The sequence below is a fragment of the Ictalurus punctatus genome, chromosome 19 (genome assembly GCF_001660625.3).
Source record: "Ictalurus punctatus breed USDA103 chromosome 19, Coco_2.0, whole genome shotgun sequence".
NCBI lineage: Eukaryota > Metazoa > Chordata > Actinopteri > Siluriformes > Ictaluridae > Ictalurus > Ictalurus punctatus.
In genome coordinates, this window is record NC_030434.2 from 12,566,255 (window position 1) to 12,578,756 (window position 12,502).

The following is a 12,502-nucleotide window of genomic DNA, read 5'->3' on the forward strand; positions in this document are numbered from 1 at the left end:
GACATCCAAACAATTAACACACTGAAGACAAATGCTTAACAATTAGACAAATGCTTAACAATATTGCATTAGTAAGACCTTTCAAAAGTGAGAGAGACACTTCAGACATCCATGCGTGCGTGTGTGTGTGTGTGTGCGCGCGCGCGCGTTGATGTCAGTCACGGTTTCACGTCACGAAAAAACGCCGGTGATGACGAAAACAGTCGACGCCTCACTTTGCGTGAACACTCCCCACCCCTGCCCTTCTCCACCCCCGAGCCCGCATCTCTTAACAGTCCGCACGCGCGACTTTGGACCACCAGGATGTTTACGATGATAATGATGCTGATGCTGTTTCTGCTTGATGCAAAGATCTGAGCTCAATAAGAGAAGACAAACGTGTCGAAAACAGGAGGTTATTTACAATAATAATAACAACAACAATAATAACAACAACAACAATAATAATAATAATACGTCTGCAAATAAATATATATAAAAAGAGACTCAACAGATTCGGGAAACACACTTTTTTTTCCACAACTAAACGACCGTTAGCCGATTTGCAACTCTTTTAAACATTTGTTTCCCCCCTTATGTCCCGCAAATCCTCCGAGCATGACTACACCCTCCGCAGCATGACCAACCTGATGGGCGAGAGGAGGAAGAAAGCGGGAGGAGGCGGCGATGACAGCGGAGAACGGACTCTCATCACCGCTCCGTCCAACACCAGCCTTACGAGCCTGGCCGCCTCCGCCTCCTCGCGCGCCTCCTCCGACGCCGCGTGCGCTACCTCCACCACCGGGGACTTGGAGCGCGCCGCCCGGAAGAACTTCCAGCGTGATGGCGCGCCGGCCTTCGTGCGCGTGCTGGCGCTGCTCTCCGCGCTCGGCGGCTTCCTGTCCGGATACGACGCCGGCGTGGTGTCCGGGGCCATGCTGCTCCTCAAGCGGGAGCACAACATCACGCTACCGTGGCACGAGCTGCTCGTCTCGGGCACCGTGGCCGCCGCGGCTCTCTCCGCTCTCGCGGGCGCTTTTCTGAACGACGTGTTCGGTAGGAGAGCGTGTGTGCTGCTCGCCAGCTTCGCCTTCTTCATCGGCGGGATCGTGATGGGCTCTGCGCCGAATAAGGAGACTGTTTTAATTGGCCGGCTTATTGTCGGAGTCGGGATCGGTAAGAAGCGCTGTGTTTGTGTTTACTAGTCTATGATGGGAAAACAAGTCACATCCAGCCAGGTTAATATGTAGGCTATAAATACCCTAGAAAACACAGATTATAATTTTATTTACACATCCAAGTGCACACTGGAAAACTTTACTCCAAAACGCTGTGGCTTGGTATCTCCTGAGGATGCCAGCAGTTCTCAGGCTTCTGTTCTTCATAGGCTACATGAGATTCGGAATAACAGTTTACACTAGTTGGGCAATGTTAAGCGTTGCATTCTTGTTGTAGAAACGCAAACACGCGTTTTCTACACAATAACAAGACGTATAATGGATAGATCCAAAATTGTACTATTTCTAAACAATAAGCACACATTGTGTTCCCAGTTACACTATCCAGTTATGTACCTTGAATAGAGGTTCTCAAAAGTTTCATATCCAGGAACCCTTTAAGTGTATAATAATAATAATAATAATAATAATAATAATAATAATAATAATAATAATAAAAGGTCCCATGGGCCACCTCAGTACAATTTTATCCCACTAACATTATTTAAATGTTAGGCTATATATGTTACTATAATATTTTTTCTTTTGTTTTTAAGGTGTTTACACTAAACCCAGTCAATTCAAGGAACCAATCATACCAGCTAATAACTATAAGATGTCAATAATAAATAGAATAACTTTGAAAATGGTGGTTTGTGACACAATTGAAGAAAGAAAAAAAACAACAATAATAATAATAATAATAAAAATGTCCTGATCCCTCTGACATTGCATAGAACCCTGAGAGTTAGTGGACCCCAGTTTGAGAACCGTTGCCCTAGGGGATATCACTTCAGTGGTACAGTTTACAGTACAATCTTTTTTTAATTTTCACAAATAATAAACATGATTAGCTAGCATGACTAGCTAGCAAGTCTGCTTTACAGAGCTACAAATGTTACGTATAGTATGATACTGTAAATAAATAAGAAATTGTGGCTCTGCTTGCCTTTTTATGGAAGATGGTGAGTATGAAAGTATTTGTGTACCATATAAAAATTAAGACTCTTACAGTTAAGTATTTAACTTTTATTAGCTAATTAATAGCTAATCAATCATTCATTATGTCGTGCCTATATGATATAAAATGCTTAAAATGTAAACAATGCATAGGAGAGGTACATGCCCTTACAAAATATACCTATAACGGCACACTATGATTTTTCATTTCATTTCACATTGTAAAGAAAAGACAAATATTAACATAGCATAGCATTTATATGAATGTTTGTTTATTTTAAACATAATATCCGAAGCATCTTGAGGATGGATAGGCATTTTGGTTCCACCATTGTAACTGTCACGAAAGTCAGTTTTCTTTTCTGAAAGTGAATTTTCTAGATTTTAAAGTAGCATTTCACCTGTGCAAAGTATAGACCAAACAGAAAGCATTATGGAACACCTGTGTTGGCCAAGTGAAATCGATAAAGATGCCGATATTCTGCTGTAACCCATGTGGTCTCGATAATAAGAATGCATTGCCCTCTGTATTGACATAGTATCAAAGCAACATTCAGAGATTACCAAGGATCAGAAAAAAAACTAGGCTATATTTCTTATAACATGCACAATGTTACGAGCAATTTTTATATTAAACACTGCACTCTCAAGTCTCACATGCACATTTGTGGTTAGAGATTTCTTATCTTCTGCTGGTTTATTGCTTTGGGTAATTAGGATCAAGCATGGCGTGACAGGCATTGACAGTATGTCCTGTAGTGTCTTTTCCATCAGAATCCAAGCCTATTTTTAAGTCCTCTAATCAGGCACAATTTATGTCAAGGCCCAGTGTTAGAAACCATAGCCAGAACCCTGGCAGATAGTAGAGATAAACTCATTCTTGTGCTAAATCTCACGAATAATCATGGATGTGATTGAGAGTGAAGCATTTATTGAGTGTAGGATTATGTGGTCTTTTTTAATCTCTATATACTAAATGTATGATCACAGTTTGCTGTGGCTCATCCACTATATATTGTGTCAGACCTTTTAACACCTTCTATTGAAGTAAGAGAGAATAACATCCTGTTTCACTAACAAAATGGAATAAATTGTCTTTGCAGTGGAGAATAATGCCTGCTTTTGTGATATAACATAACATGGCACTGATAAAGTATAATGACTTGTCCTTTTCCAACTGAGTGACCCACTGCACACTGAGACCTAATCATCACCTTGATATCTACGTCTAATTAGGAAGGTATTTGCGTAGCCTTTCTCACTAATTATTTTGCCCACATATTCTGCCGGTCTGTCGTAATCAACATATTGGCACTCATTAACAAATTGCTTAGTATTTTCTGTTAGCAAAAGGTCAAATCTGTCTGTTTGTCAAGCAAATAAATGTCATACCTTCCCGTTGACATTGCTGTCTTCCAATTTGAGCGGTTTAGCCCAATTATTCGTGAGTTGCCCTTTGTGTAAACACACCAGTGAGTGGTTCATGGTGAACCAGAGCCACTTTAGCCATGAGAATAAATGACCTTTAGCCATTGTCATCGTTCAGCATGAAGATTTCAGAAAAAAAAAGAATGGCAAAATGCTTACAATTTGTTCTCTAAAGCTTATTTCATGCCCAAGTCCAGTTCTTAATGTATATATAACAGTTTCTGCTCCACAAACAATTAGCTGTGTTGTCTGAAAAATGCTGCCATTAAAAGACCCTTATAACAGCTGAAAGATCTTTGCTCAACAGTAGACAGTAGAAAAAGTTCTCTTAGGTCTCCTATGGCATCTAAGAGGAGAGGTTAAGCTCTCTGTCTTAATGTGTCCACAGGGAGAAGTCATTAAAAGCAATATTGACCTTTACTATTAAGTCAGAACATATAGTGGCCTCGACTAATATTGGCAGCTTTGGTCAATATGAGAAATGAAGGCTGTGAAAATTTGTCTTTATTGTTTAACCTTTTGATCTTTTGTTTTTAAAAAATCACAAAAATACTCTGCTCTCATAGATATCAAACAATTGCAAACAAAACGCAGGTTTGTCAAAAAATAACTTTTTTAAATATGGGTGTGCAACAATTATTGGCACCCCTATGAATTCATATGAGAAAAATATATTTGAAGTATATTCCCATTGATATTTTACATTTATTTAGTACACCTGGGTGAACAGGAAATTGAACAGGAAATATGAGGTAAAATGTAGCTGTGATGTGTGGGAAAAGGTTGTTGAGCTTCATAAAATGGGAAGTGGCTATAAGAAAATAGCAAAAGCATTGAAAATACCCATTTTCAGCAGCAGTGCAATGATTAAGAAGTTCCAGTCAACTGGAGATGTTATGAATCATCCTGGAATTGGACGTGTGTCTATATTGCCTCGCCGCGCTGTGCAGAGGATGGTTCGAGTGGCCAAAAAATCTCCAAGGAGCACAGCTGGAGAACTGCAGAAGTTAGTTGCATCTTGGGGTCAGAAAATCTCCAAAACTACCATCCGAAGTCACCTACATCACTACAAGTTGTTTGGAAGGGTGTCAAGGAAAAGCCTCTACTCTCATCCAAAAACAATCTCAAGCAGTTTGCCAGACACTACTGGGACTTCAAATGGGATCGGGTTCTGTGGTCAGATGAAACCAAAATACAGCTTTTTGGCAATAAACACCAGAGGTGGTTTTGGCACACACAGAGAGGTAGCCATATGGAAAAGTTCCTCATGCCCACGGTTAAATATGATGGTGGCTCTTTAATATTTCAGGTCTGTTTTTCTGCCAGAGGACTTGGACATTTTGTTAGGATACATGGCATCATGGACACTATCAAATATCAACGGATATTAAATGAAAACCTGATTGCCACGGCCCTGTGTGTATGGAGTTTGCATGTTCTCCTTTGGGGGTCGTGCTTTGGGGGTCTCCTCCGGGTACTCCGATTTCCTCCCCCAGTCCAAAGACATGCATTGTAGGCTGATTGGCATGTCCAAAAAAGTGTCCGTAGTGTATGAATGGGTGTGTGAATGTGCGTGCGATTGTGCCCTGTGATGTATTGGCACCCCATCCAGGATGTCCCCTACCTAGTGCCCCATGCTCCTTGGGATAGGCTCCGGATTCCCTGAGACCCTGTAAGGATAAGCGGTACAGAAAATGAATGGATGGATGACCACAAGATCAAGGTCCTGCCATGGCCGTCCTAATCCCCTGAGTTGAAACCCATAGAAAACCTGTGGGGTGAACTGAAGAGGAGAGTCTACCAGCATGGACCTTGAAAATTGAAGGATCTGGAGAGATTCTCTATGGAGGAACGGTCTCAGATCCCTTGCGATGTATTCTCCAACCTCATCAGGCATTATAGGAGAAGACTCAGAGCTGTTATCTTGGCAAAGGGAGGTAGCACAGAGTATTGACTAAAAGGGTGACAATAATTGTTGCACACGTATATTTAACAAAGATATTTTTTATAAACCTGTGTTTTGTTTGCAATTGTTCGATATCCAGGAGAGCATAGTGTTTTTGTGATTTTTTTTTTAAACAAATGATCAAAAGGTTAAAGATTAAAGACAATTTTTCACAGCCTTCTTTGCTCATATTTACCAAGGGTGCCAATATTAGTGGAGGCCACTGTATCTTTCAATTTTATAGCAATCACAGGCTAATCAATTTTGGCCATTAAATTTTAAATAGGTCACTTTGGCTTGAACAAAGCACAATTGTTAAGACCAGTTTCTTATAGTGTAGCAAAGATTTAATTCACTGTCAGTAATAATGAGAGGCAGAGTAATTGTTTTCCTCCCTACTTACACCTCATAGTTTAGTCTCACTTTCATACAAGTGACACTGCAGAAGATATATAACACACACACACACACAGTGGTACTTCAAAGTTCTAAGCCTAATGACCTAAAACATCAGATTTCTACTACTTTTAATTTTACTAATTTTACTAAAAGTAGACAATGAGAACCTAATTAAAGAATTGAGACAAAAATATTATACTTTTCATTTATTTATTCATTTATTTACTAAGGAAAATGATCCAATATCTCATATGTGAGTGGAAAAAGTATGCGAACTTCTAGGATTAGCAATTAATTTGAAGGTGAAATTAAAGGCAGGTGTTCTCGATTAATGGGATGAAAATAAGGTGTGAATGAGTGACCATTTTATTTAAAGAACAGGGAGCTATCAAAGTCTGATCTTCACAACACATGTTTGTGGACATGTATCATGGCAGGAACAAAGGAGATTTCTGAGGACTTCAGAAAAAGAGTTCTTGATGGATAGATTGTGTATAAATTGAGGAAATTCTAGAACACTGTTACCGTCCCCAGAAGTGGTCGACCAACAAAGATCACTCCAAGAGCAAGACATGTAATAGTCTGGAGGTCACAGAGGAACCCAGAGGAACTTCTAAGCAATTAAAGGCCTCTCTCACATTGGCTAATGGTAATGTTCATAAGTCCACCATCAGGAGAACAATGAACAACACTGGTGTGCATGGCAGGGTTGAAAGGAGAAAACCACTGCTCTCCAAAAAGAACATTGCTGCCCTTCTGCAGTTTGCTAAAGACAGTGTGGCTGACACCAAAATAGAACTTTTTGGTTTAAATGAGAAGTGTTAGGTTTGGAGAAAGGAAAACACTGCATTCCAGCATAAGGACATTATCCCATCTGTGAAACATGGGGGTGGTAGTATCATGGTTTGGGCCTGTTTTGCGGCATCTGGACAACTTGTCATCTTCGATGGATCACTGAATTCTGAATTATACCAGCGAATTATAAAGGAAAATGTCAGGACATCTGTCCATAAACTTAATCTCATGAGAAAGTGGGTCATGCAGTAAGACAATGATCTTAAACTCACAAGTCATTCTACCAAACAATGGTTAAAGAAGAATAAAGGTAATGTTTTGGAATGGCCTGACCTTACTCCAATAGAAATGTTGTGGAAGGATCTGAAGCAAGCAGTTCATGTGAGGAAACCCACCATCATCCCAGAGTCGAAGCTGTTCTGTACGGAGGAATGGGCTGAAATTCCTCCAAGCCGATGTGCAGGACTGCACATTGTGTGTGTGTGTGTGTGTGTGTGTGTGTGTGTGTGTGTGTGTGTGTGTGTGTGTGTGTGTGTGTGTGTTTGTGTGTATATTGTATATATTGTATCGTGTGTGTGTGTATGTGTGTATGTGTGTGTATATATATATATATATATATATATATATATATATATATATATATATATATATATATATATCAGTCACATCAGATATCAGAATGAAGAATAAGTGTGATCTCTGTGACTTTGATCATGGAATGATTGTTGGTATCAGATGGGCTGATTTGAGTATTTTCTCAGAAAACATAAAATGTTTACACAGAATGGTGCAATCATCATCATTATCAAAACATGATGTATATAAAACAGTCACAGCTCTATTGGATGAGTAGATGTGTCTGAGTTGAGCACATGCTTTTTAAAAGTCTAATGACACATCAATAAGAGTCGTCGACGCAGAGTATTGATTAACCTCATATGAGCAGGGAGCGAGGGGTTCCCATGGCAACAGGTGAGTTGTCGGCCGAGCAACGGGAGCGTCAGGAAGCAGTGAGCAGCAGCTATTAATAGACTTTACAGCAAGCAATGATTCCGTGGCCCTTGTCATATGAATCTGCAAACACATGTTGTTTGTTCTCCTGCGTAAATATCATGTAGACATTTGTTCTGCCCTCGGATTACATCTTTATCCCAGTTTATAGGAAGTAAAAGGGTGTGTTTTTGTTCATATCCAAGCTCTTTTCTCAAATATCATTTGCACAATATGATACCTCGGTGCTGTAACTGGCTAAGGATGAGCATGACTGGCTGGCCTGACACATCAAAGCACTCTCAAGGGCTGTCTGATTGACAAGAGGGTTGTAACCATAGATAGATAACTGATATGAAATAATTGATATATTGTACATTGATGTGTAGCGATGTGTTTCGAGGCATGCTAAGTGAATAAATATTCATGGTTTATTATACAGATTGACGTAAAACTGATGAAAAAATATTTGCTGTCAATACTATATCACACTGCAAAACATCATTTATTTTATGAGCACGGTCTCATAAAGCCAAAGGGCTGAACTCCTAATTGCCACTTAAGGGGCAACATTAATGCAAGCGTCTCCTATGCTAGTCAGTCCTTATATTGGTATCACAAAAGCCCCTTCCTTCGGAGCACAGAGGCGCACACTCAAGTTCATGAAACAATTTCAATGTTCCAAAGATTTATGGGCAGGTGCATGGCTGAACTAAATTGAATGTGATTTATAGATTGCCACAAGAAGCTGTGCACTGTCTCATAAATGTTGCCTGCCCAGTTCTCACGTCTTTAACCAAAGGACACGTCTCAGAAGTGGCCGCTTTAATAAGAGCCAGAATTACACTTTGGCATTGTGCTTGAAGTGATGGCTTTCATTTTGGGATAAATCACATTTATATTCCACCTGGGCCTTGCACTATGTCCTCATAATTTTTTAATGTGGTTTCTTTTAAATAAAGCCTTTCATTACTTCAAAATAGAAACCTGGGATTTTGTAGGCAGTTATTGCTTACAGATAAACTTTAGTTTCCTGCTTCTATGCAATTTCTATGATTGACAAAATACTTGTGTGAAATTGGTTGTAAACAGCATTTTGTTATATTTATCTCAGTATGTCCATTTATTGGTGTGCACAAGCTGCCAGAGAAGCTTCAATATGCCTTAGCAGAGATTCTACAAGTCTCTGGAACTGCACTGGGGTATGAACAACATTTTTCTAAACAATATTACTTCTATTGGCGAACAATGCCTAACACATCAGTCCAAAATCTCCCATAGGTTTTCAATAGGGTTTATTTCTTTCTCTCTTTCTCTCTCTTTGAAACGTTGTTCCCATGGCATTGAGCTACTGTTTTTTTTTCAAGTCCTGTCTCAGCCCCGGTCATGTCATTTGCTTGTTACCCAGTCATGCTCACCTGTTCTTTATTAATGCTTGATTAGTTTCTTTATACGTACCCTGCTTCATGAATGGTGTTTTAGCAAACAATATTATACACCAGTCTAATCAATTTGACCATTGTGCTTTGTCCTTGAACAGCCAATGGTGTCCAAAAATAAGCCCATATTATTAACATATAAGGGACTGGGTGACACATAGTGGGTGATTAAACACTGTGTGATTAGAAAGTTGGTGATTAAACACTGTGTGATTAGAAAGTGGGTGGTTATACACTGAGTGATTATAGACTATGAAAAACAGGAAAGGGAAAATGATGTCGGGTGATTAAAAGTAACTGGGTTATTATAGAGAGGAAAACTGAGTGCTGATTAGAAAAGCTGAGTCACTTGTATTATCATTTGTATTATCATTAACCATTTTCGTCACATTTAGCATGCCATAGCTTGTACAGAAATGATTTAAAGCTACTGTATGCGATTTATTTTTTTTAGATCCAACAGTTAAACCTACTGACCAAAATAGGTTTAACTGTTGTATCTAAAATAATGGATATAAAATAATCAAAGAATATACCAATCAACTAAACAATATATAGTTGAGGTAATATATAGATGTGAAATATAGTTTACATACCCCTTGCTGAATCAGCAAAATGTCAATAATTTAAAAAATAAAATAAAATAAGAGTGATCATTAAAATTGCATTGTTTTTTTTTTTATTTTGTTCTGCCCTGAATAAGCTATTTCACATAACAGATGTTTACATATAGTCCACAAGACACAATAATAACTGAATTTACACATATGAACCAGTTCAAAAGTTTGCATACCCTTGGTTGCTTATACCATGTGTCGTTACCTGGATGATCAGTGACTGTACTTATGATAGTTGTTCATGAGTCCCTTGTTTGTCCTGCGCAGTTAAACTGCCCACTGTTCTTCAGAAAAATCCTCCAGGTCCTGCACATTCTTTGCTTTTCCTGCATCTTCTGCATATTTGACCGCTTTCCAGCAATGACTATATGATATTGAGACCCATCTTTTCCACACTGAGGACAATTGAGGGACTCGTACACACCTATTACAAAAGGTGCAAACATTCACTGATCCTCCAGAAGGTAACACACTACATTAAGAGCCAGGGGGGTGTAACCTTTTGAACAAGATGATTGGTGTAATTTGTTATTATTTTGTTTAAAGATCCTTTTTTTTTTTAAATTTAGTACTACCCTTCTGAAGCTGCATAAAATAATTGCATGTTTCCCAGAAGACGAAATAATGGCTCTAAATGTATCGTGTTGCTTTCTTGATCATCAGTGAATGTTTTCACCTTTTGTAATAGTTGTGTACGAGTCCCTCAGTTGTCCTCAGTGTGAAAAGATAGATGACAACATCATATCCACCTTTTTGTTTTGTATATTGTATATATTGTATCGTGTGTGTGTGTGTGTATGTGTGTGTATAAGGTTTGTAAACAAACCTTTTGCTGCTGTGTCGCTAGTCATTCATTTGTAGCAAGATGTGGAATCACACGCTGACAGAGCTTATAAAGGACATCAGCATACCCGTCCCTTCCTTAATAGAGGAATGTGAGGATAATTTAAAAAGTGACCATGGATCATTTACAGTAGCATATTTAGCTATTTTGTTGATTCAGTTGCTTGTGACGGTAAGGCAATTACCTTCACAGTAATAAAGTCAGTCATGTGTTACTGAAGGTTGTGGGAAATAATTTTGTGTACTTAAAAGCTGACGTGGAGCCAAGGCAAAGCCTGAAGGTGTCACACCATAAAGCTTGTGTTTTAGCGTCAACGTCAGGTGTCATACAGACATCAGGTGCAGGTCCAGGGTGCTCTTGTAGTCTCCCAGCTGCAATATTGTGGAAGGTCTGTAAACTAAGGATCAAAAAGGTTATGATGATTATTATTATTAATATTCTTTTTATTATTATTACTAGTATTAGTATTAGTATTAGGCTAGTAGTAGTGGCATTATCTGAACTCTAAAAGTGTTTTATAGCTCCAGCCCTAGGGAGGTAAGTTAATAAGGAGTAAGAAAGACTGTTATTTCTTCTATAAAGATAGAGAATGCAGTCAGGCAAAGCAAGACAGGCATGATTGTACAATCGCTCACAGGAACAGTCCGCCTTCACTTTAGGTCTGTATATGTAGCAATTTTCTTTAGGCCACAAATTAAGTTTCGCCTGGTTGTAAGTGCAGCCATGAACAGCATAAGTTGTTCCTGAGCTTTGTGATATCATTCCGTAATGATATTCCCACCTGAAGCAACAAACAGTATTTGTTTTTATGATATGAACAACACCAACTGCCATCAGAGCAAGCCAGTCAACGCTGCGATACTACTTCCGCCAGAAGTTATACCCATAATCGTTTTTACAACAGCGCTCACAGGAAAAAGGTGGATAGCCACTGTTAGAAAGGGGTCAAATATGCAGATGATGCTAGAAAACCAAAGAATTTGCAGGACCTGGAGAATTTTATCTGAAGAACAGTGGGCAGTTTAACTGCTCAGGACAAACAAGGGAAACTTGAACAACTCTCACAAAACATAAAAGCAGTCGTTGATCATCCAGGTAACAACACACAGTATTAAGAATGAAGGGTATGTAAACTTTTGAACTAGTTAATTTGTGTAAATTCAGTTATTATTGTGTCTTGTTAACTATATGTTAACATCTGTTATGTGAAATAGCTTATTCAGGGCAGTACTAAATAATAAACAAAATGCAATTTTAATTATCTCTCTTTATTTTAATTATTAACATTTTTCAGATTCTGCAAGGGGAATGGAAATTTATGAGCACAGCTGTTCATGAAATATGTAAAGTATTTAAGGGTGATTGTTTATAACCACTTGTTGCTTGTATTGAGAATTTTGCAGTGGAATTTTAGGAGGGAAGCAAGCATCTAAACAACGTCTCCAGTGTATCATAAATCTTAGTTTGTTTTATATTGGAACTCTGTAATTCATGACCCTACATCCATGATATTTTCCATTAATTTCCATCTTTACGCTCATGCAGGGATCGGCTCCATGACTGTTCCTGTATATATTGCTGAGTCTTCACCACCGCAAATGAGAGGGCAGCTGGTCACCATCAACACGCTCTTCATCACAGCAGGCCAGTTCGTGGCCAGCCTCATTGACGGAGCATTCAGCTACGTACAACATGGAGGATGGAGGTTTGGGCTCCACAAATATTCATATTCACTGGTTCTGCACTGCTCAACAGCGCTATGACGATCTCATTAGCACTGCACTCTAGCCAAGACAGTTCAAATGGGCTAAATACTTTGGATTTGGTTTCACATGATGAGAATGGCTAATAGGGGTCATTTCAAGTTCACAATCAATTGTGTCCTTTAG

At 38.9% G+C, this 12,502-nt stretch overlaps 1 protein-coding gene across 1 annotated transcript in view; it reads left to right on the forward strand.

Annotated features, from left to right (window-relative positions):
* The first annotated feature begins 292 nt into the window (after positions 1 to 292).
* The window catches only part of LOC108280145 (proton myo-inositol cotransporter), a 62,536-nt gene continuing 50,326 nt past the window's right edge, over positions 293 to 12,502 (forward strand). Inside the window, exons 1-2 of the mRNA XM_017494925.3 lie at positions 293 to 1,155; positions 12,159 to 12,318. Of these exons, the coding sequence (XP_017350414.1) occupies positions 576 to 1,155; positions 12,159 to 12,318 (740 nt within the window). The 5' untranslated portion in view covers positions 293 to 575. The remainder of the gene's footprint in view (positions 1,156 to 12,158; positions 12,319 to 12,502) is intronic.